The sequence below is a fragment of the Rhopalosiphum padi genome, chromosome 2, assembly GCF_020882245.1.
Source record: "Rhopalosiphum padi isolate XX-2018 chromosome 2, ASM2088224v1, whole genome shotgun sequence".
Lineage (NCBI taxonomy): Eukaryota > Metazoa > Arthropoda > Insecta > Hemiptera > Aphididae > Rhopalosiphum > Rhopalosiphum padi.
In genome coordinates, this window is record NC_083598.1 from 12762357 (window position 1) to 12788300 (window position 25944).

The 25944-nt window shown below is 27.2% G+C and overlaps 7 protein-coding genes across 9 annotated transcripts in view; 5 read left to right on the forward strand and 2 right to left on the reverse strand.

The window, feature by feature from the left end:
* Positions 1-25944, reverse strand: part of LOC132921140 (Kv channel-interacting protein 1-like) — a 411785-nt gene that overhangs the window by 326357 nt on the left and 59484 nt on the right. The gene's annotated exons all lie outside the window — the stretch shown is intronic.
* Positions 2360-3583, forward strand: LOC132921170 (cuticle protein 8-like). Its single transcript, XM_060984033.1, has 2 exons — positions 2360-2474; positions 2785-3583. The coding sequence occupies exons 1-2, from the start codon at positions 2463-2465 to the stop codon at positions 3145-3147; spliced, it is 375 nt and encodes a 124-aa protein (XP_060840016.1). The 5' UTR covers positions 2360-2462; the 3' UTR covers positions 3148-3583.
* LOC132923143 (adhesive plaque matrix protein-like) lies at positions 5314-15789 on the forward strand. The gene is made up of 5 exons (XM_060986977.1): positions 5314-5474; positions 5600-6148; positions 10453-10911; positions 14913-15014; positions 15133-15789. Exons 1-5 carry the CDS (start codon positions 5463-5465, stop codon positions 15592-15594), a joined length of 1584 nt encoding a protein of 527 aa, XP_060842960.1. The 5' UTR covers positions 5314-5462; the 3' UTR covers positions 15595-15789.
* Positions 10148-11073, forward strand: LOC132921157 (cuticle protein 7-like). The gene is made up of 2 exons (XM_060984015.1): positions 10148-10303; positions 10453-11073. Exons 1-2 carry the CDS (start codon positions 10292-10294, stop codon positions 10918-10920), a joined length of 480 nt encoding a protein of 159 aa, XP_060839998.1. The 5' UTR covers positions 10148-10291; the 3' UTR covers positions 10921-11073.
* On the reverse strand, positions 17978-18759 carry LOC132921165 (cuticle protein 7-like). The gene is made up of 2 exons (XM_060984029.1): positions 18608-18759; positions 17978-18525 (listed from the first exon to the last, which is right to left on the reverse strand). Exons 1-2 carry the CDS (start codon positions 18617-18619, stop codon positions 18112-18114), a joined length of 426 nt encoding a protein of 141 aa, XP_060840012.1. The 5' UTR covers positions 18620-18759; the 3' UTR covers positions 17978-18111.
* On the forward strand, positions 21395-22471 carry LOC132921171 (cuticle protein 8-like). Its single transcript, XM_060984034.1, has 2 exons — positions 21395-21547; positions 21635-22471. The coding sequence occupies exons 1-2, from the start codon at positions 21536-21538 to the stop codon at positions 21986-21988; spliced, it is 366 nt and encodes a 121-aa protein (XP_060840017.1). The 5' UTR covers positions 21395-21535; the 3' UTR covers positions 21989-22471.
* Positions 24024-24511, forward strand: LOC132923149 (cuticle protein 19.8-like; the record flags this gene model as incomplete). The annotated part of the gene is made up of 1 exon (XM_060986983.1): positions 24024-24511. A coding segment is annotated over one exon (435 nt), but the record flags the coding sequence as incomplete, so codon positions are not given.

The following is a 25944-nucleotide window of genomic DNA, read 5'->3' on the forward strand; positions in this document are numbered from 1 at the left end:
TAAATCAAACATAAATTATAAATAAAAAAAGTTTTCAAATGCTTATATTTTCTGTTATTATTTGTAAAATATCCTGTTTCCTACGTAGAAAAATATAACTCAATAATATAGAAAAAAAAAAGTTGTAAATCACGAACAATGTACAAACACTGTTATTCATCAATCTAGTAATTCATCAAAATTACTAGCAATTAAATAAATCTAATTAAATCTGTTTTTACGATACTCTGTGTATAATTGCAAATCCACTGATTAAATTGCGCATAGACTTCTTAGTAAATATTATCGGTGAAATGCGATTGCATACGTTTGTCCCTTTTAGTAGTACGACGGCATACGTCGTGTCATACGATTTATCTACCTGACCCTTAAAAATATTACTATTTCGTATGCAAATGAATGCAACGTGGCTAGCATATAATACTCAGTATTTAGCATTAATAACAATAGTAATATTTTCAAATGAACATAGTAAATTAACCGTCAAGATAATAAGTAAAAAGTGTGTATTTCTATTAACTTAATTATTCAATCAGATTTTTTTTTTAAATAATAATATAATTTTAAATACTTCTAATAATTAAAATTTCTGAAATAAAACCAATTATATAATATATAACACAATGGTAGTGAAAAAATTCCGTACGCAATCGTAACGTACTTAATATTATTTACTTTAACTATTGAAACGAATTCATCCAAATTTGTGATTAATTGATTTCACTTACATATTTTTATTTTTTTTACTACATGAAGAATATTGTAAAATACAAATCATATTTATATGCCATTGAAGTAATTGATTCGTATAAATTCATACTTTATTGTTCTATCCATTAATGATAAAATGAAAAATCGTTATTTTTAACAATACTATTGCCTGTGATACATAAATTTAAATTGATAATTTTTTATTTTTTATCATCAAACTGTATAAAATCATATATCTTAAATTAACATTTAATATAATAATATTTTATTTACTAAATTATAATCCTATTTTAACTCTTTCTTGGAACGTAGAGTTTCTAGATACGATTCAATGTCGTTAAACTGTACGACAGAACAACGCATTATTATGTAGCATTAATGTTATTCACTTAAGCTTTCTAATATCTTAGAGCTAATGCTCTTAATAGACAACTTTTTTGAACTAATCCTTCTAATGAAGATTTTTAATTCTAGCTACCACAATTATAATAGTTGAACATAGAATTTTTCTACGAATAAAAACCTTTTTATACGTTATAAATTATTATGATAATAAATTATTACCTAATGAAAATATTCTGAAATATAAAGTGCATCTTTGTAGTTATATATATTAAATAAGATTATCATCCAATATGGAATTTAATAATACCATTTATTAAAATTATATTTTAATTTTAAACGCATTTAAGTTTGCGTGGACATGAATCATATTTATAAGTAAGGCTATTAAATTGCATACACTTGCAAAATATACACAAAAACATCAGAAATATGCATTTGTATGCATTAAAAATCTAAAATAGTTAACTTATCTAATTTTTTTTTTTTTTTACCTAACACTTGATTTATTTTAAATAAAACATTTATTGTATTTTGTATTACAATTATTAAAAAATTAATTTTTAACGCGTACGACTCAACAAAAACTATAAACGTATTGCAAGAAGTATGAACATATTTTTTTTTAAATATAGAATCATTAACAGATAAGAACGTACCTACGACAAGCACGTCTATACCAGTTTGCATAATAATTGTACTATTGAATGCAATTGAGTCGTCGCAATACATAGGATCCATTTATATAAATAATGAATATCTTGAAAATATGAAAATATAATACAATAATATAATATTTTATATCATATTATATTATAATATATTTATATAATATGACGAATAAAATTTCTATGACATAATTTATTTATTTTAATTTTATAAAATAGCATAGCATTATAAATATATGGTATCTTCATTTTAAAAGTTTGCTTTCAAATAAGATACGAAATATACGCTATCAAACTAAAAATCTCAAATATCTATGCATTTATAGCAAAATAACTTAAAATATGCATTTATATTCAAATTCATCAATTTACGAGCCCTATTAATTATAAGCTATTACAAATATTATAGAACATTAAAATTTCTCAATGCATTACGGCATCAAATATTTTATTTTATTCTGTGTTTTTAGATCAGATTACTTAATTTTACTCATATTTATAAGGAATAAAAATGTATGTAATATTATGTACCTATGTATAACAAAAATACCTTTATGGTATGACCGGTTCGTGCGTACGTGGAGAAATAAAAGTCTGGAGGGACAAGACAATATGTATGCATTTGACATAAATACAGAGACGTTGGAGACACCATTTATCAGTTGACAGTAAGTTATCGTGATAATTGTTCACGTACATCTAAATCTTTTACTAACGCAAACAGAGTACGGACAAATTACAATGGCTGTCAAGGTATAGTAAAAACAATTTACTTTTATAGTTTTATGTATAAATGTCTTAAAATATTTTATTACCATCATGAGTCTATCTGGGATTGCTATGTATTATTTGAATATTCGTCGACTCGTCGTACGTGCGATATGATCAAGTATTGTCAGATTGTCGTATGATGTAGGACTATAGCGTATTAGAGTTATTGAATTGACAATGCAATAGGATAGCGAATCGGACGTGAAACATTGTGATGAGATTATTTCTTATAATATTCTATCCGCCGTTGCAGGTTTGTTATCAAAATCTAACAGACGTTTTTTTATTTTAGATGATCGTTTTCATCGCATGCTTGTCATCCGCCGCCCTGGCCCAATACGTCGTGCCGGCGTACCCCGTTTACCACGTGGCACCGGTAAAGGCTAACGTGCCCGTTAACGCACCGACGCCGTACAGCTTTGTGTACAGCGTAAACGACCCGAACACTTACGACGTCAAGAGCCAGGCCGAGTCCAGCGACGGCAACGGTAACGTAAAAGGCTTCTACAGCCTTTTGGAAGCCGACGGTTCCACGCGCACCGTCGAGTACACCGCCGACGACTACAACGGTTTCAATGCAGTCGTCAAGAAGGAAGGCGGATACGCTTCCGACGTCGCTTATAAGCCCGCCGCAGCCCCGTACAGGCCGTACTGAAAAAGAGAGAGAGAGTGACGGCCAATCGCCAAACGACCTTCGTTCTCTGACTAATCCACGTGCCACGCGCGTTTCCGGTCGCGACGCTGCTGACACATATTCAGTCATAATACTATTATATTATTAAATATTTTAATAGTTCAACGAATATTATTATTATACCTACACGTTCTGCAGCTAGCTATTGCACGGACAGCAGTCTGCGTACCTACCCATACTCATATAGCTATAGGTCATTAGAGCGGTTCGTACACTTTAAGATTATTACTATTAGTTACCTTGTAAATAATTATAAGTTACGATTTATCTGAAACCAATTTGTAGTTGATATTTATTTGTATATTATGTACGTTTATCCACTACACTTTTTTGTGATATATTATTAATATTCAACTATTGACACAATATAATAATATATTATAACAGAAAATGAAAATATGCGTTTTTGTTATTGCAATATTACACTGTGAATTTTAATCAAAACCTACTGACAACATCGATTGATCAAATCAAAAATGTTTTCTGAAAAATTAATTTTGTGTTCACAGAAATATGTGCTGTATATTTCATCTGATTTGTATTACTGCGTTTCGCTTTCAATACGTACCTCTTATTTTCTGAAATATAAAAGAAAAGTTCATCGCTATAATACAGGTTTACATTTTTAATAAATTAAAACAAGACTTTTTGACAACAAATTTTCAATTGCAAATCGATGATTATAATAATGGTATAGTCATAAGTGAATAATTGAGATTATCGAAAAAAAAAAGTTATGTCAACAAGGATTTTTAAATATCATTATTCATTATAATTGATTTATTTTCACATTTTGTATTTTATTAGATGCGTAAAATATACGATGGTTACGATATGAATTAAACATGTATTTAAGACATACCCTCAAAGCAAAGGTTTTAGTTATTTGGGTGCCTCATACAATTATGGTTATAATTGCGTATTCTCAGTGGAATGTTATTCTCATTTCATATTTGTATTTTATTTTATTCCTACAAATCTGCAGATTATAATATGCATTCATGTACCACCTTAACAACAATTTTGCACAGTTAATTACAAGCCATCACTCTTCTCAAATACTTTTCAAACAATGTACGTATATTAAAGTTATAGATACAATTTCACAGAAAATTATTTTAAAATATTTTTGACTTTTCCATGAAATAAAAAAAATATAGATTGAAGATAATATTATAAAATTAGTTATTAAATACAAAACATCAATTACAGAAAGTAATTTACACATACAATTTTATTTTGTCTAAGATATATGATGATATACTATCAATTACCAGATATTATTTATATACGTATACTAACCATGATCGGACTGAAAATTAGCAGTTACTAAGCTAGCAGTTATATACTTGTATATATTCATAAAACATTTTCACAAGCTATTTTTAGGAAATCGTCATAAGATCAAGACGTATTACATAAGTTTTTATTTTTTTCTTTATCAGATAAAACTTTTAAAATGTCCAATTGTAAAACATTCAATATAAAAATAAGATATTAAAAATTAGATTTATATTCATTATTGAAAAAAAAAGTGTTTAAATATATAATGGAAACTGAAAATATCTACTCATAATTAATTTGGTAGTATAATAATTTATAAATATTATCAAATTGTGCACGACAAGTTAAAATATTTTACATAATATTTTTACAATGCAGGTAAATCAATAACGTGTGGTCAATACCATTGAACCTATCTTATGTTATTGTTATGTCAATAATTAAATTAAAACAATTAATTCTGAGATAAATATAGGGCTGTTCGAACAAAAATATTATTACATTGTTGCTATAACTACACAATTAATATAAAATTTTAATACGAATAAAAAACATAAAATAAAAATGGGTACTTTATTAAAAATGAAATCAAATAAACTGGCCAAATAATGAATGCACTTGAAGTTAAAATTATACATGATATGAGTACATAACATGGTTATAAAACATAAATTTGATAAGTAAACTATATATAAAACATTCAAGGAAAATGAAATAAACAATAATTAAATCTACTTTCAAAATTGTGTGTTAAATAAATGTATCATACATGATATTATGATAATAATTGGATAATTATTTAGCTGGGTAATATTGAACTACATTAACTAACCGGTCTACTGCCAATTAATATTTGGTAACGATAGACTATGGAGGGAAAAATTACCTTCGATGTATCCGTATAAATACTCTACATTCGATGAGGATAATCACCAGTTACTTCTCTTCTGTTCATTTGATCAAATCAAATAATCCAAAAAAACACATCAAAAATGGCCGCTAAGGTAACGAAACTTGTGAACAGTCTTCACGTATACAAATTAACATTTTCGATGGATTTAGTGAATTGAATCGCATCAGTAATATGAATATTTTTATGTTAAACGCACGTTTGTTATTGTTTTTTCAGATGATCATATTCGCTGCCTGTGTGGCCACCACACTCGCCCAATACGCCGCCCCAGCTTACCCATCCCACCACGCTGCACCAGCTTACTCAGCACCCGCTTACGCAGCACCGAAAGCTTACGCTCCGGAACCCACATACGCCCCGAAACCATACAGCTTCGAATACAGCGTAAACGACCCACACACCTACGACGTACACAGCCAATCCGAATACAGCGACGGATACGGCAACGTCAAAGGAACTTACAGCCTCTTGGAAGCCGACGGTTCCACCCGCGTCGTCGACTACACCGCTGACTCCTACGGATTCAACGCTGAAGTCAAGAAAATCGACGGAGGATACAAAGCCCCATACAGCGCCCCAGCCCCAGCCTACAAAGCCGCCCCGGCCTACAAGCCAGCTTACTCTGCACCAGCCTACTCTGCACCAGCTTACTCTGCCCCAGCCTACTCTGCACCAGCCTACTCTGCACCAGCCTACTCTGCCCCAGCCTACGCTGCACCAGCTTACTCCGCACCGGCCTACAAACCAGCCCCATACAAGGCATACTAATTTCCAACCAAAAACCATTCCGACTGTGTCACAACCCCTCTCACTGAGCTGAGTTCTCGTTAGCGAGAAACGGTTCCTCTTCTCACTTCACCCGAACATGTTTAATTTATTCAATTGTTAATTTATTTATCAAATAAATATTGTTTTATTTGATTCATATTACAAATCACTTGTGTTTTATTTTCGTCTACCTGTGACCGTATTTAATTCCTCGTCGTCAAGACATCCTAGATCGGGTATTGGAACTTTCAAAATTGTATTGGTTACAGTTTATTGAAAGAAAAAATTTAGGTCTTACTTATTGGTATATTCACAATAAACGATTTAACGTTTAAGTCATAGCAATTAAACGCATACTTCTATACGAAATAATTTTTTATGATTTGTAGCAATATATGTTTATTGTCGTCATAAAAAACAAAATGCATGCAGTACTGTTAGTATTTCGCTATCATTTGATTGAGCTGAAATCATAGAAATATTGTCAAATTATATCAAATTAAATATCTAAAATATCATTATATTGTCTATATAGTTATGGTTATTGTTATTTTAATCATACTGTTAACATCAGTATTCAGTATACTATGATATATATATATATAATTCAATGAATGCATTTTATGTCTGTAGTTCGCGAATTCAGATACCTATCTAGTTTATGCTTTCGCACCTTATTACTATGGAGAATGATGTACAACGTTGTTCCCATGTCGGCCACTTTATTAGTAATGCTTTCATACTTGGACGAGCAATGAACTGTATTATTCGTTAGGGGTTGTGTATGGTATGTGCATAAAATATTTACATGGTTGTTTGCTTATTCGAAAATAAATAAAACGGCTCGGTATATTATGGCTTTATAAAAACAAATGTTAGTGTCTTAGTGATCAGAAAATGTATGTACTTTAAAACAAAAATATGTTTATAAAACTATGGATTTTTAAAACTAATGTGATCTGTTTCCATCTAAAATACTTGTAATTTTATTATAAAATTTTTGTTAAGTTTGTTTTAATTTATTAATTTTTGTATAAAGTTATTGCGGATTCAAACATTAAATTCAAGATCATAATATTATCAATGTATAAACAAAATTACTTGAATTTATAATTTATTTATTATTAGACATAATATATATTGTTTGGTTACGTTAGATAGAAAAAAATAAAAATTAACTTAAATTTGAATTTGAAAATTAATATGATCCGTTCATGTTTCATATATTTATTCTGTTCATCAAAAAATTGTTCAATATGTATTAAAAGTATAAAACAAAAATACAGTATATTAAAAACAAACTATAATTAGTAAAATTGTATTTCTTCGATTTCATATACTATTAATTGATGTTTTACATTATTGAGTACATAACAATTTAAAAACAACTAAACATTATTTATAAAATCGTATCATAATCTGATTAAGTTAAATACCTATATAATAAAATATTATAGTATGCGTATGTTAGTATACATATACTTTATGGAATAATAATAAATGAGAACCTGCAAGGTAACTCATTAAACGATAAACACGAATTATTTCTAACAATATATATGTTTTAGAAATATTCATTTTCAATTATTTGAAAAAACATATACATTTTACTATTGCAGATTTTGAGCAGAGTGATAAATTTATTGATTTTACGATGATAAGTGTGTGTTTTTGTTATGTACATATAGAAGAAAAAAATTCTCCGATCTTCAACTCAAATAAATTGTATGATAGGAATGTGAATCTAGTTGGTCTAATCTCTAGTAGAAGGTAAAAATTACAATTTGTCAGTACTTTTCAAAATAACTGGTGAAGAAAAAGTAACGAAAAAAATTAAAAATGGAAATTTGTATGCAAAATTAGACTAAATCGATTCTTATTTTATTATAGTTTAAAAATGTTTTTGAGGAGGTTTGAAACCTATACCTGTGTATATTATTATATTTTATATACACGATGACATTTTAAAATTATTTAGATTAATTGTTTACTGTTGTCTATTTATACTTTGAACCTACACACCGTACTATACGGTAAGTCGATAAAGACTTAAAAGTTAATAACAATATGATATAAATATACCTATGATAATATTATAAAAATTAAAACGTTTTCGGAAAAATTAATTCAACATAACATTTGACTATTAGTAAAATAAATTACAATAATCTATTTATGTTCTATATACTATATCTTTATTGTATATACGAATGTTACTAATATCTGTAACTAATATTTCTTTGTTTACCCTCAAAGAATTAAAAAATACTGAACGATTTTGAATAAAAGTTATATCAAAAGATTCCTTGAAACATGGGAGGAACTTATTTTTTTAATCTCTAAAACTTGTTATTGGGTGTTCATAAACATTTAGTTTTGTCTCGCAAAAATCAAATATGTTTTGTTTATTACATATATGGTTTCCATTAGTTACAGATTATATTAATAATAACAATCATTAATAGATAAATAGTATAAACACATTTTACAAATATATAAAAAAAAAAAAAAAAAATCAAATATTAAGTATTTCAGTTTTTAAGCACATTCGTTTAATCGGTCTCCATTTTTAAGCATAAAAAATATGTCCAGAATTAACTGGACAATTATAAAATTTATCATTACAATTATGTTTGTATTATATATTTAAACCGAAGTAAAATGGAAAACGATAAAAAAATTAATTTAAATTTGGGCGACATCGTTTAATACGACCAATAGCAATACAAATATATTATAAAGTATACTAAATTATACAAAGTAATAAAGACTAAAGAACCATCTTTACTCAGAATCGTTTTTCGTGTACAATGATTTATCATTGAATTCAAATTTAACACATCAATTAAAATGACTTACTCAATGACAAAGTATACTTGACACTTTCTGTAAATCAAGGTACTTATTTACTTTCCCCTTTTTTTATCATTAAAGTTATTAAATATTTTACTTTTTAGAAATAAAATTAGTATATAGTTTTAATTTCATATTCTAAAGTAGATTTTTTTTTAAATACATTTCAATATATAAAAATCGAATTTTTGATGAGTAATTAACTTATAAGTAGATATTTTTAAATTTTAAGTTCTTATAAATGGTGCATTGGATAATTTTTTATTTGGTATATCTAGAGTCTAGACATTCCAATTTGATCATTCAAACTTAAAATATTTATAAATTATAAGTTTATAACTAATTACTACACTTTAACGTTCAAAATTCGACTTTTATGTGTTGAAATTCTAAAAAAAATCTACTTTGTTATGGTAAAATTAAAATAAAAGCTAAAAAAAAAAATAAACGTTGATTAGTAATGAGTTAGATTTTTTTAAATATTTCCCAAAGTATTGATACTTTTCGAGGAAATGGATGTTTGCTGTTGACTTACTGGAAAGTTGTTTGAATGTTTATTTAAATTTATAATTATAGATGAATGATTAAATTAAATACATTTAAAATTAATAGGATGCTTCTAATCAAATTGACTTTTCAAAATATATATGTATAAACACATTGAATACCTGTATGAATAAAAAGCTAATACAGTTGATTTTATTTATTATTTATAAAATGGTACTAAAAAATGTTATTTTATAACGCAGTTCTTATGGTACGGTTATAATTAATATTAGTTACGGCTCTTGAAATTCAAATAAATAAAAAATTTAATAATATGACAATATGAAAATTACACAACAAAAATCTATACAAAATTACAAAGTAAACATGAGTTTCAACCGATTTTAATGCAAATTAAATTATAAAGAATCGGTTTTATAGTACTTTAATTTAGATCAATTAAAAAAAAAATTCAGTTACTAAAATAATATTATTATATAATATTAATAATTTTGATCTACTTATCGTATGAAAGGATTGTTCAGTAAAGGGGCGGTAACCACTTAAGCAATGAACACATAAATATATATATGTATGATATATTAATATACGACCGGTGACCGGTTTTAGTGCATTTAAAATCAGTAATTACATACAATACGTAACAATCATATGTGTTGGAAGGGATGAAATCGAAACAAGAGTTCAACATAAATACGGAGAATCAATAGTGAACATCTATCAGTTGAAATCAACAGTACTACCGAGCACACACAGAAAAACTCAAAAAAATCAAATAAAATGGCCGCCAAGGTATTTATATTTTTTTTTATAACATTATAAATTTATAACATATGAGAAATAAAACTCTGACTAGTGACACTATGTCTATAATACACAACATAAAAGTTTTAAGAAGATATTTTGTTTTTATTTTATTTAATTATTCCAATATCTTATAGATGATCATATTCGCCGCTTGCGTGGCTTCCGCTCTCGCCCAATACTCCGCTCCAGCTTACAAGCCAGCGTACTCAGCGCCCGCTTACTCCGCACCAAAGGCTTACGCCCCAGAGCCCGCATACCCACCAACCCCGTACAACTTCGAATACAGCGTAAACGACCCACACACCTACGACGTACACAGCCAATCCGAATACAGCGACGGCAACGGCAACGTCAAGGGAACTTACAGCCTTTTGGAAGCCGATGGTTCCACCCGCGTCGTCGACTACACCGCTGACTCCTACGGTTTCAACGCTGAAGTCAAGAAAATCGACGGAGGATACAAGGCCACATACAGCGCACCAGCCTACAAGCCAGCTTACTCTGCACCAGCTTACTCTGCACCAGCCTACGCTGCACCAGCTTACCCAGCACCCGCATACTCTGCACCAGCCTACAAACCAGCCCCGTACAAGGCATACTAACAAGTCTTAATCCATTCTCGAGCTACGCCGCCGTTTAAGACAACCATCTCACGGTCATGTTTGTAATAACATCTTCATTACCTGTCCATAAACCATATTTATGTCATCGTTGTATTTATTTTGTAAATAAATAGTGAATTAAATAACATCAAATGTTTTTTTTTTATATCCACACCTATATATTATTTATAGATGTATATTGTATATATATATTATATACTAAATATTATTCATTTGAATTGCATAAGAATATAATACTATACACTATATCTAATTCGTGATTAGTCGTCAGTGGCCATACTGATTAAGTGCATACATTATAATAACATAATATTTTAGTTCAAAAAAGCTTGTTAAAAAAATAGCCATATTTTAAATATGCACAGTTTTATATAATGATCATATTAAAATATGATTAAAGTGATTTTTGAAAAAAACTAAGTGATTTCCAAATATTTGTCAGTAATAATGACGTATCAATCTGTAATTTGTATAGTGGTATTTGATAATGAATTAAATCTATATAGTACGTTAACAAAATAATAATAATAAATCGAATCAACGGAAAACTGAGAACATTTACACATAACAAATTGTTGACAAAATCAAATTTATACTTTCTTTCTAATAGTCTTTTTATAGATATTTAAATATCTAATTTTACAACAACAACAACAAATATAGAAGAAACATTATTATTCTAAGAAGTAGAAGATGACTGCATCTCAGTTCAGGATCGTTTTTCGTATTAACTAATTTATTATTAAATTCAAATTAACGATTCACAGTAGTAGTGACTTTCTCAATGACGAGATGCACTCGAAACCAATAACCAAATCAGAATATTTTATATGGTTTTTATTTTTAATGATTTTTAAATGTACTATTCGGTAGATATTAACGTTATTTTGGATATCCAATGCTGGATTTTAGTATTAAAGACTTTTATCATTAATTTAAGTACATAAGTCAAAACATTTTATTATATATTATTTATAATTTAGACTGTATTGACTTCTTGTAATGTTGTACATTGGTTTATATATATACATGTATGTATAATGATTTTGAATAATGCGACATAATTTTACTAATATACTAATTTATTTTATTTTTTTATAAAATAACTTAGAAGTCAAACAAAAACAATCCTATAGAAATATTATACTGTAATTTGTACAATAATGTAGAGACATAAACATTTTTTATTCGTGAACACTGAACATTCTATGTGTGTTGTAAATTAGAATTTATATTTTAACCAAATTGGATTAATTTTCAAGTATACTTAACTTTCATAATTTAGAAATCAATGGTTTACGCTGATTTTATTTTTAAAATATATAATATATAATTAAAGACAAATAAAATATTTACAAAAATATACATAATTGTGTGTAAAAAAATCTCAAGTAAATGAGAAATTATAATACAATGCACAGTTCTGCTTTGATTTATTATTTTTATTTTGTCGATAGTCAATTTTTATTGTAATCTTTCAACTTACTATTCAGTTCAAGTAAATATTATAGATAATATTATGATAAAAGAATACAATTATATTTGTATGACTAAAACTAAAATTGGTTAATAAACAATATAAGGTATTACATACTACGAACTTATTGGAGATAGTCATTAGATAAGGTGTTCAAATCTGCTAAAAAATTGTTTTGAACTTTAATTTATAGAAATGAATATGACAAATTAAGTAAATATCTTTTGTCACGTCATACACACAAAGACCCGCTGGTATTCCGTAATTCGATCAACATATATGTTTTCATATTTTATATTATTTGCATTTTACATTATTTTCTATAACAGTACCAAACAGTATCTACCTACCAAATATTTTTATTTAAACCCTACTTTCGCATATTTTTCAAATTCTCGAATGATTTAGTTAATGACATGAATAAATTACCTTGACAGTTATCGTGGGTGCGCTTAAAAAAGGGATTAAGTCAACATGTATAAAATGAGTTATATATCCAGAAATTTTCAGAGGAAAATAATCTACCATTTGTACTATATAGTTTAAGTAGAAAAGTTTATTGAGTTAAGTCACTATTTTCATCATTTTAGTACATTTTGTAAATAATTGACTAAAATAATTTTGTATTTACAATTGAATTAATGCTAGCTATAGGAGATTTGTTATTTAATATTTATTTTACTTACATCGGTTTGACTATTACTTTACTGATGAAAGAGTTATGACTATTTACTCGCAATTTCATTTTATAGTATCCAGTCTTATTTTAAAATAATTATAACAAAATTAATTAAAATATGTTATCACGATTTTATTTAATATTATTGATTTAATGAACTAAATATAAAATACTGAATACAACAATTTATACTAAACGTGTATTATGTTATACGCATACACAATGAAAATTAATATGAAAAATTGATAACATATTATTATTTAACTGTTTATTATACAATGACTAGAGTAAAATAAATAGTTAAACTCTATAGAAAAATTAAAAATCAATCTTAAGAATATAAATATAACACTCGTTGTTATTATCAAACCTAACTAAGACAATCGTTTTTGTTTTTACCCAGTATTAAAAATTAAGTTGATCATAAGTTGAATTAATAAATATTATCTAGCTAAAATTACTATAAATATATGTCTGAAGATAATACTTATATAGAATAACACCTAACCTAAAATAGTATAGACATGATAAATACTATATTTTAATAATAAATATTATAAATATTATACTCCTATATTACACTATATTATTGTAAAAATATTTATCAGTATTATAAAATAATATAAATACATTTTTTTTAAGCGAAATCATCTATTTAATGTATATAATAAATATACACATATATATATATATATGTATTTATTTTGATATTCTTATAAAGGTATGTAAAATGTGTAAATGACTTAATACTTTTATTTTTAAAACAGAAACCGGGTCAACTCTTAAGAATTTTAGTTACAATGGGATTGTACATAAGATTCAACACAGTTTTTAATTTACTTTCTTATTTATAACCATTATTTTATTTATTTTTTTTGCATTAGAAATTTATAAAGAAGTAAAAAATGTATGTTTTTGTTTAATACTTTTAAAAAAAGTATGATAATTATTGCGTGTGGATAAAAATAAACTTTCTGATAAACAAATTGATAATCAAAATAAACACACCGCTTAAAATTTTAATACTGATTAACTGATAAATTCAAATTATAAAAGTGTTGATAAATTAAGTTTTAATATAATTTCTTCATCTTACTAAGACCAATATATCCTGAGGTGGTTAGTTTAGTTTAAGTTGCATAAACGGCTTCTATAGCAACGTATGTTTTTTTTCAATTTTGAGAGGCGAGAAATCCAACACGACAAATAAGTGTTTACATCCACCCTCGATAAGAAGTTTCATTTCAAAAAATTTTTATCATAAAATAACATGATCTAAAATACTCTTCTAATACTTATTTACCATCAATTCAAAAATAAATGATCATTGGCTTCGCCAATTTTTTAGACATACCTACAATCTACATTATATATTATTAAATAATAAATCTCATAAAAGCATTTATTTCAAAATTACACTGACGTAATAAAATAATTTTAAAATATTTCCATAGTTACAAGGTAACAGATTCTCATAAGATAAGCTTGGAAACAAATATAATGTGGATTACAAATATTAATCCACACGGTATTCGAGATGAGTGGGTTCATAAGTTTACGTCCGTTTAAACAAATACATTTTTAATAGAGCGTGAACGTGAACGAAATACATATAAAATATTTTCGATGAACTTGAACCATATTTACACTTGTCGAACACAATTTATATAAAAAAAAAATGAAAAGTACTTCACGGGCGTCTACGCCCTGACCGGTTCTTGTTCGACGTTATACTACAATATTCCTGGTGGGATATTATTCATATTATTCAGCGCATAACACTGGAAGGGATGATGTGACAAATTTTTAGCATAAATACCATGTCTCCATTCTCCATATTCACCAGTTCATTTCTGTACACAGTTATTCAATACATTGACAAAACAACAAAAAAAAACTACTAAAATGGCCGCTAAGGTAAGATTATCGTGATTTGATATTTTAAGACGTTTAATTTTTTAAACGAAACGATTTTTAATTTAAATTCATTAAGGTGAAAATGATTTTTTTTAAATTTGTAAATCGTTTTTTACAGATCATCATCCTCGCCGCTTGCGTGGCTACCGCTCTCGCCCAATACTCTGCCCCCGCTTACAAGCCAGCGTACTCAGCGCCCGCTTACTCCGCACCAAAGGCTTACGCCCCAGAGCCCGCATACGCCCCAGCCCCATACAGCTTCGAATACAGCGTAAACGACCCACACACCTACGACGTCAAGAGCCAATCTGAATACGCCGACGGCAACGGTTACGTCAAGGGATCTTACAGCCTTTTGGAAGCCGATGGTTCCACCCGCACCGTCGAATACACCGCTGACGACTACAACGGTTTCAACGCCGTCGTCAAGAACTCCGCCCCAGCTGCCTACAAGCCAGCTTACTCCGCACCAGCTTACTCCGCACCAGCCTACGCTGCCCCAGCTTACCCAGCACCAGCATACGCTGCACCAGCTTACTCTGCACCGGCCTACAAGCCAGCATACAAACCAGCATACTAATAATTTATTTTGTTTGTGAACCAACTCTCTTCATCGCCTTTTTTCCATATTTTCTTCGTGTATACCTCTCTGCCATCGCGTTCATATTGAACCATGGTCGCAAAGTCATACCATGCCATATTAATATATAAGACAGTAGGTACGACTTGTGTATTTATTGTGTAAATATATATACCAATGTGTATTTATTGAATATATCTGGATTTTATTATTTTTTTACACCCTATAGTCCTCTTATATCACGTATGATCAAAATAATATTTATTTTTATTATTTTGATTACATTTAAAGCAAAAACAATAATGTAAGTGGTTTTATTCGTATTATTTAGAGAATATTGTAAATCTTTAACGTGATCAAAACTCAAGCATGCTACAATCTGAGTACTGCGAAGAATTTAAGTGAAATTAAAAAAAATAATTTAACTTTAATTACATTCGTTGAAATATTTTAATTTAAATTAATTTTGTTTAGTAATATAATTAATGGGAATATAATATATTATACATATTTAAATTATTATTAACTAGATTAATATAATTTGGTATATTATTGTATAGATTTCTATAGTTTATAAGAGTAAATAAAAATAGTTTTATACATAGGTACAATATTCTAGATAAAAACATTTTTTCTGATGGAATAGGACTTTTTTTGTTTTTTTCTTATAACAATCGTAATTTATAATTAATTTAAATGTCTAATCGACTTACTCTCAATAATGTTTTAAAATAATTATGACTATCAGTTATTATACGCTTTATTTGTAATGAAAGAATCATTATAAAAAGTTTATGTTCAACAACGACCTTTTCATAAAATTAATTCAGATATATATATATATATATATATATATTTCAACGCATAAAAAATATATAGGTACGTAGTAATTTTAAATTAAAATTAAAGATATAAAATAATTTTTAAAAACATTTTACTAGAAGTTAAATGTCTATTCTACATTTTCGTATTATTTATATGATAAATATCTAACATAATATTACATTTTCAGTACTATCATGATGGTAGATTAATTCTCAAACTATTATAACAAGAATTATTTTATAAAAAAAAAATATTTTTATACATTTAAAACTTTTTTAAACTTTTTTATTATATAATAATATAATAAGATGCTATGTGGGATTTTTTTTATAAAAAAAATAAAAATAAATAATAATATTATATATTAATTATTTAAATTTAAATTAAAAAAAATATATATATACGATATTAAAGATCAATAAATATGAATAATATTTAAAACATATTCTTGAATTTGTTTACAAATAAATTATGTTTCTACAATCATTGAACTACTACTTAAAAAACGCGAGCTTTGTTTTATTTGTATACAATATTTTTCTGATGAACTGTATAAATCTAACTTAATCATGTCAATAATGGTTATAAATTAGAATGTATATAATAGCTATAAATACATAATATACTATAATATAGTCAAAAAGAAATAGGCAATAAGTAAAAACAGATGATATTATTAAGAAAATAGGAAAACAATTATTTTATGAAAAATAAATATATTTATCTGTTTAAATTGTTTATTTTTGTTCCTAAAATATTTTTTTAGTTCTTAGGTATGCATTTTAAAATTGCAACACTAAGAAATTTAATTTTATAAGAAAAACCACTGAGAAACAAAATATTACCTATAGTACTGTAATTTTAGGTTATAATTTGCACATTTAAATAAAATTGCAACTATTTTGAGACATTATGTGGTTCTTTTTTAAAAATATTTAAAAATAAAATTAAAAAATGTAATTTAAATATTTATTAAGTTAAAAACTACACTTTAATTTAAGTACCATATTTTTTTTCAATTTTTTAAACTTTTTAAGTTAATAAATTATATTAAAAAAATATATAATTTTAAGCATAATCAATAATCAATAATTAAAGTAATTATTTATAATAATATTACTTATTCAGTGTAAATTAACAATTCTTTTAATTCGTGGATAAACAACCAACAAATAAATTAGAAAATAAATTGTATCACTTTATAATAGAGAACTGTACATATTTAAAGTCTAATTAATCGTAAATTTGCTAATATCATTTGATATTGGTTTGCAAGTTTGCTTAGTATTATATAGTAAACATTTTATACAACATAATTTTATAAACTCGAGTAGTCGTGTCTAAAGTAAAACATATTATTACTATGACGAAACTTAAAACCAGTTTCAAAATATAACGCAGTTATTTCCAAGAACTAGAAGAACACAGCATTTCCGCGCATATATTTATGGAAATTGTTTTTTTATATTTAATGATATAAAAATCTATTTATTGGTGATATATAGATTTTATGGTATATAATATTTGCACTCACATAAAAAAAAAAATTAACTCAATGTTATTTTTATTTGATATTTATTTATAAAATAAAAACAATGATGACATATTTGGTTGATGAACATGCGATATGAGATGTTATGACTGTCTGCATGGAAATTTAGTATGGTAACTCAATAACGAAAAAAAAAGATATTAGTATGCCTTGTATGGGACTGGCTTGTAAGCTGGTACTTGGAAGGCCTTGTAGGCTGGAGTAGGGGCGACGTACGGAGCCTTGTATCCTCCTTCGATTTTCTTGACGACGGCGTTGAAACCGCTGTGGTCGTCGGCGGTGTATTCGACGACGCGGGTGGAACCGTCGGCTTCCAAAAGGCTGTACGATCCCTTAATGTTGCCGCTGCCGTCAGCGTATTCAGATTGGCTCTTGACATCGTAGGTGAGTGGGTCGTTTACGCTGTATTCGAATTTGTAAGGGGCTGGGGCGTATGCGGGCTCTGGGGCGTAAGCTCTTGGTGCCACGTAAGCGGGTGCCGGGTACACTGGTCTGTAAGCTGGGGCAGCGTATTGGGCGAGGGCGGAAGCCACGCAAACGGCGAAAATGATCAACTGTTGAGAAAAATTTCGAAATTTTAAATATATATTATACAATTTTATGATTAAGTAAATAACGATAACACTGGTGACTTACCTTAGCGGCCATTTTATGGATTTTTGATCGTTTAATAAAATTATTCGATGACTGTGAACACAAATGAACTGATGCATTCAGAGATTGGAGACACAGTATTTATGCTAAAAATATGTCACACTATATCCCTTCCAATATAATATTTGGCGCACGTGCCCCGTTTATTGTGTCGCATTAGACAAGAACCGGTTAAAATGGAGATGGTCTCTTACTTATTATAAACCATTATTTTTTATACATTGAATTTGAATCTTTTTGGTATATTTTAAATTTATTGAAAACGTAATCATCGTTCACGTTTAAATTGTAATAGAAGAAAGTATTCGAATCATAACTTGTAGGTTGCTATGTACACGTTTTTATATTTTAATAATACATTTAATTTAATATTAACGCGACTTTTTGTCGATATTAGATAGGATAAATAGGTTAAGCTTATACATCATAAATATACTCATATATCAAACGATAAATAAAATTTATGACAACTCGATTTTCTGTAATTTACCAGTTTATTTGTAAAATGAATATAGCTATCTCGATATATGTATAATATTTAGTTTGTAAATAATAAAAATTGTTATATGGGACTACTGAGAGTATTGTTATTGTCAAATATGTGACTCGAAGAGGTAGATAATAACTACGGTTAATGGTTTTTAATGGGGTTGTAGTATTTTATGCGTATGTATTGTATCCCTTTAGTTTTTTTTTTTCCATCTTGTTAGCAATGAATACTATATAGCCAGCCATATGATTTTGTGAATTCTTTCTTGAACAACGTATAAATAAGGCCCCGTTGTCGGTACTATAATCACCTAGGACTATTCTGACTTATAAGATTTACTACACTGTATTGCTATCCATAGGTGAATCTATTGTCCTATTAGGGCTGGTGTCGGGAGTGCACTGTTTTTTTTTCACCGTACACTTAATTGGGCTAATTAATATGAAACTTATTTCACGTTTTGTTATTGATTTAGCATTTGCGTTATACTTTTTCTTATTATAAATAATTTAATTATATTAAATATGATAATAAATATATGGTACGTCTTTACAAAATGTCTAATTTTATTTTTACGGCATAAAACATATTTGTATGTCAAATGCCAAGATGATCAACAGTATTATAAACCCCCTGAATATAAAAAATATATTTTTCTATTATAATTAACACATAAAAAAATCATTATGCCTAATAAGTTTATATAAAACAATACATTGAATAGACAATCGTTTTATTTTTTAGATTTTATAATTAAATCATATACATAATTGCTAGTCAGTAAAATCTAAAAAAATGATTATTGTTTAAATCATTGGATAACTATATTTTAAATTTTTAAACTATTCTATGACAATTAAATTGTTTGAAGAATATTAAATATGTCAGAATTAATATTTAATCTACATAATACCACCACTGACTTAAACTTTGTTAACTCTTGTGGGACATTATATTTTCTATTAACTTTATAACAATAATGCTTATGATTTAATATAAAATTTGTTTTGATTAAATAACGTAGGAAACTACCGTAACGTAAAATTTAGATTTTAGGTAAGTACCCAAGTTCAGATTATAAAACATTAATGCTTAGTTTATATTTTGAATTTTACTCTATCGCTGTCATATTTTTTAATTTATTCGTGATATAATTTATGGTTGATTGTTAAAGTATTTTTTTTTTTTTTTTTTAAATGTGAGTTTTTAATTAAAATATTTAATTGTAAATCGATAGGTACTCATAGTTATTCGTAATATTTTATAATAATCTTACATAATTTAGTATTGTTTTAAAAGTAAATAACAAGCAAAATAAAAACAAATTTGTCGTATTAAATGATAGTCTAGAGAATATTTTTTCCTCGGGGATTATAACACCCCTTGTTACACTAATATTATCAATCAAAATTTCTGATGTCATATTATTCCTAGAGACCACACATACTCAAATAATACTGAAATCGTTTTTTTCTTCAGTTTTTATTTAATATATTTTTACTTAAGTAAAAATGTACTGTAACAATAATAAATAAGTTTACATTCTTTTAACTAATTATTTATCGTATAATATAGTACATATTATATACAATTTGCAACAATTGTGATTTCTACGCGATTATAAAATTATATTATTAAACGGCTCAATAAAATAAATATGTTAACTGTTTAATGTGGATAACTTTTTGATTTTTTTTATTCTAAAATAACGTAATTTTATTTAAAAATTATATGAAAATGTCTTCATCCAACACTTACCCATACATTTTTTAATTGTTTAAAACTTCAAACTATTATTGACAAATTCAAATTCCTGACAAACAATAGTGGTTACCTAAATATATTTAAATGATTTAATATCAGAAAACCTTTATTATATTTTACAAATATTGATTACTTTAAAATGTAATAGTTTAATTTTGTAGACGTAACAATAATAGGTACCTATATTAATATTACTTTATTTAAGTTTATTATAAAGCGCCAAACCAGCTAAATTTTAATTTTAATAATCATAATAATTCACAGCATTTGAACGTAACAATTTTATGTAATACAAATAAATTTACACACAAGCTACATACTTTTAATTATTTGTACCTTTCACTCGATTTGTAACTTATTTATCCATTTCACAATAAATAATTAATTCAAATATAATGTAAACAGTAAAACGTCTCCACGTGGATGACTTCTTTTACAGAAACAAATATTTAACTAAATTAAATTATAACCAGTTCGCGTCATACATACTCTGGGGATTGAAATATAATAATATATGGAATGGGTAAAAAGTAACACCGACATCTTTCGATTTAAATACTGCGACAACAGGCACGAAATTTATCAGTCACCGTGTTGCATTTGTCGCCGGCAGAATAAACACAATTATTTAACTACCACATAACGATACAGACAAAATGATCGCCAAGGTATAATATGTAGTAAAGTATAACAGCGACCAAATAAAAATATTAATATATTCAAAACTTTAATTTTTATTTCTATTTTATTTTCAGGTATTCGTCATTGTCGCTTGCGCGTCTCTCGCCATCGCCCAATACGCCGTGCCAAGAGCGTACGCTCCGGAGCCCAAGTACGCACCAATCCCGTACAGCTTCGAATACAGCGTAAACGACCCACACACCTATGACGTGAAGAGCCAACACGAAACGAGCGACGGAAATGGCAACGTCAAAGGATCGTACAGCCTTTTGGAAGCCGACGGTTCCACCCGTGTCGTCGAATACACCGCCGACGACAAAAGCGGTTTCAACGCCGTCGTCAGGAACTCCGCCTCTGCTGCCTACAAGCCAACTTACTCCGCACCAGCTTACTCAGCCTACAGACCGGCATACAAACCTGCATACTAATTGTTTTTCTCTTCTAATGTGAACCATCTATCTTCTACACATCGAGTCTTCTTCATGTATATACCTCTTGGTAATCGCGTTCATATTGAACCGTGGTCCCAAAGTCATACCATGCCATAATAATATAATATATTATGTACCTAAAAAATATGAAAACGGGTACGATTTGTATATTTATTGTTGCCGTCATCAAGAATATCCTAGCCGGTTACTTAAAACCCAATTGATATTCACCTGAAAATAATATATTACTATGGTATATTGTCTTGTTTTGGTTTTGTATAATATTGTCTTCTATCATTGAACATAAAAAATTCTCATGTGCTCATCATTCATTAATCATTTATCACGTTTTTTTATGTACATTATAAAATATTATATTCCTAATTGTTAACCAATATAAGCTAATATAGTTTTAATTTCACCTAACGACATGTTTTGAATTATAAGTAATAAAACCTATTCATAATATAATTATACACATATCATTGCATTTTTCATTATTTTTTTCCTACTATTATTTGGTTTCGAATTATGATATAATTAAAGCTACAAGTATTCTCACACAACATTTTCTATTTTTAATTTCTTACTAATCCAGAAATACATTTTTTGACTTATAACTGCACAACATATTATGAAAGCGTTTTATCGTGTGCATTCATTTCTTTAAAAAAAATACAAATTTATATTTAATATTTAAAATAAGAATGTTAAATAAAAATATTATTACATGTTATTTTTAAAATATTTATTTGTTTTTCGTATCAATAAAATAAACTCTCATATACCTGCTTATAGGTTATATACAATTTTGGGATCTGATCATTCATTTTATTGATGTTTTTTATATTTGTCTCAAATATTTTTTAGGTCGAGAGGACAATACATTTTAGTGTTAATATTTGTAAACATATTGTAAATAGCTGTTTCTTACTTATTAAAACAATTTCTTCATAGTTTAACCTGTTTAGTTATTATTTCTTAAAAAAAATATTTTATTAAGTAGCTAGGTGACAATATTACCATGACATATATAATAATGAAATGTTTTAAAGATATATTTAAATTCATTGATAAACTACAATTGACCAATTTAACATAAAATATATTATTATTTTCTACGCACAAAATATAAGATTTGTAAACAACCTAGTGTTTCTTGGAAAAACTATAAAACTAATTTAATTTTAAAAATAATTATTGAATAATTTTAGTATTGAAATAAAACATTTAGTACAATATTTTTTAGACCATCACAGTTTTAATAAAAATTGTATTAAAATCACGATTACGTTTATAATTTCACTGGAAAGCAACCCACAATATTTATATTGCATAAATAATTTACAACCATTTATGTACGTACTTAGTACTTACGAGTGTACAAAAACGAATAGCAAAAATAAAATTATTATTACATTTTTAAAACGAATTATTAATCACCACGTAACTAATTCATATTAAAAATCATATAAACAAAATTAATTTATATTTAATGTTTAGGTTTAACTGTTCCGCTACACACTTACACTTGTCTAGCTGTACATAGGATAAAACATAAATTCACCGTTAATTTACCATTTTATTTACAATCACGTGATGATGTGTTTAATCCTTATAAACTATTACACCAACTACAGACATATATAATAATTAATAATGTATTTTTTCACTAGACGTTTCCGGTTTAGATAGCACAACTCCATTACAGGTGTTAATTGCATCTGAATAATAAGTATAATAACTATGAATTACAATTCACATACGAGTGAAATCTTCTTCATCTAGGAAGGGGTTTGTATAGGTTAGACCACATAAATAGCTAGTATGAATAGTTTGCAATAAAAGTCATTGTAAATCGGTTTCTAATAAAAAAATAAATAAATAGTACATCTGCCTCAATGAAATCAATATCTACGATGACTATTAAGGCGAGTAAAAAACCTACTACATGTATATCTAGCTCAATTTTTGTACGAATAAATATATATGTAAAAAAAATGTACAATTCATACAATTATCTAAAAGTTAAATTATTGTTTTTAAATTTCAGTTATATATCATGTTTGCTGTGGTAGTGACTGGCGCAAGTCTCACAGAGTCGTTTCCTTCATTGGACGATTTGGCCGAACACAACAAACACCAACATCGTTCGCAATTGTCAAATTCGTATCACTTCGAGTACGTCGTACATGATCCCGTGACCGGTGATAAGAAAAGCCACAACGAAGTTAGTGATGGAAATAGCACTTTCAAGGGAACGTACAGTCTGGTCGAACCAGACGGTTCAACCCGTGTAGTTGAGTACACGGCTGATGACGTCCATGGCTTCAATGCCGAAGTCAAGACAATTCAATCAGAACACAAACCCTCGTCTACAGAACACATATTCGACTTGGCTGGGCATAAGGTGCCCCATATTGAGGACTACCATCATGAAAATATAATTTCTTCATACTCAGAATAATTATTTCAAAATATGTGATGACATATCATAATAATGTGCAGCAAATCTGACTTTTGTGACTTACATACGTCTTGTTTTATATATTATATTTTTATGGTGTAAATAAATATTTTTACATTTTAACGAACACTATGTTTTTTTTTTATGTTTAAAAAATATATTAAATATATTACATAAATCTAATAACATGCAAATAAGTGTAACATAAGTTATCAAACTTGATAACCAACTGTGAATAATTATTTGTCCTTGTGAGATCTGTGATGTGTACCTACTTCCGAGCACCCAACAATTTAAATCGTCACGCATGAAAATGAAATACTTTTTCAACCATTCTATTTTGAAAGTCTTAGTTAAAATATATAATTTATTTTCTGCATGAAAAAGTATTTCAAACAAAATTAATTCCATCCTTTTTATTTTAAATATTAACATAAAAAGACATTGCTTTAACGATAACAAGTTATAATTATTGATTTAGTAACAATGTTTAGGACTATCAAACTTCTATACATAAATACTATGTCATTAATTAATTTTAGTAAAAATAGTAAAAAATTATAAATGTTAGTGAAATTGAATTTCTGAATATTAGTTTTATTTTTTTAGATCAAGATTACTTTTTGATAAAACTTTTAAATTATGATATCATGTATAAATAATTTAATTTTAATACAATATTTCTAATAAATAAATATCAAAAATATTTAATAATACTTTATTTTCTCAAGCACTGAACATTCTAATTATTGCCTAATTTCTAAAGTAGACAATAACATTGAATGTTCATATGTTCCTGTAGATATATTCAGTTGCGTAATTGGGGGTTCGCAAATATAATCTAAGGGTTGCAAAAGCACTATTTTGCAACCCCTGAAATTTTCATATTAATGGTTTATCGCTAGATAGTAAAAAATAAGTAAAATAAGTAAGTAATTATTTAGTTAAGAAGACATAGTATCCGCATGTGTTGTCTCCATCTTACACACCCACAACATGGTAAATTTTCGTTCACCAGTTTTAATGTTGTACTGTTAGTTTTGATAAAAGAGTAAACTATAACCTATTATACAGTGTAAAGGTAAGATTATTATCCAGGACATTTTAAAATTATTATAACTTACTAGTTACTTAAAAATAATAATATCAATAAAAGGCTACGTGAGATCTTGGATAATAATCTTACCTTTACATTTTATAATATGTCAGTTCACTCTTATATCAAAACTAACAGTACAATATTGAAACTGGTGAACGAAAATTTTCACACTAAAAAATTAGTAACCAATTCGTAATAATTTGTAACCTAAGTCTTAACCCCTAATTAGGTGTGGTCTGAAATTTTAAATTCGGGGTGCCAGGCTGACGGACTTTGCTACAGCTTACAGTTTTAAAATTATAAACGATTATATTATTTATTATATTATAATTATAAAAGATTATGTGATTTAAAATTTAAATAAAATTAATGTTTGTGTACTATATA

Bases quoted from the DNA above. Each gene is read 5' to 3' on its own strand.
- LOC132923143 (XM_060986977.1), top strand. The intron at 10,912-14,912 runs GCATACTAACAA...TTTTTAGCATAA, and splicing joins ACAAACCAGCCCCGTACAAG to ATACCATGTCTCCATTCTCC. The intron at 15,015-15,132 runs GTAAGATTATCG...CGTTTTTTACAG, and splicing joins CTACTAAAATGGCCGCTAAG to ATCATCATCCTCGCCGCTTG.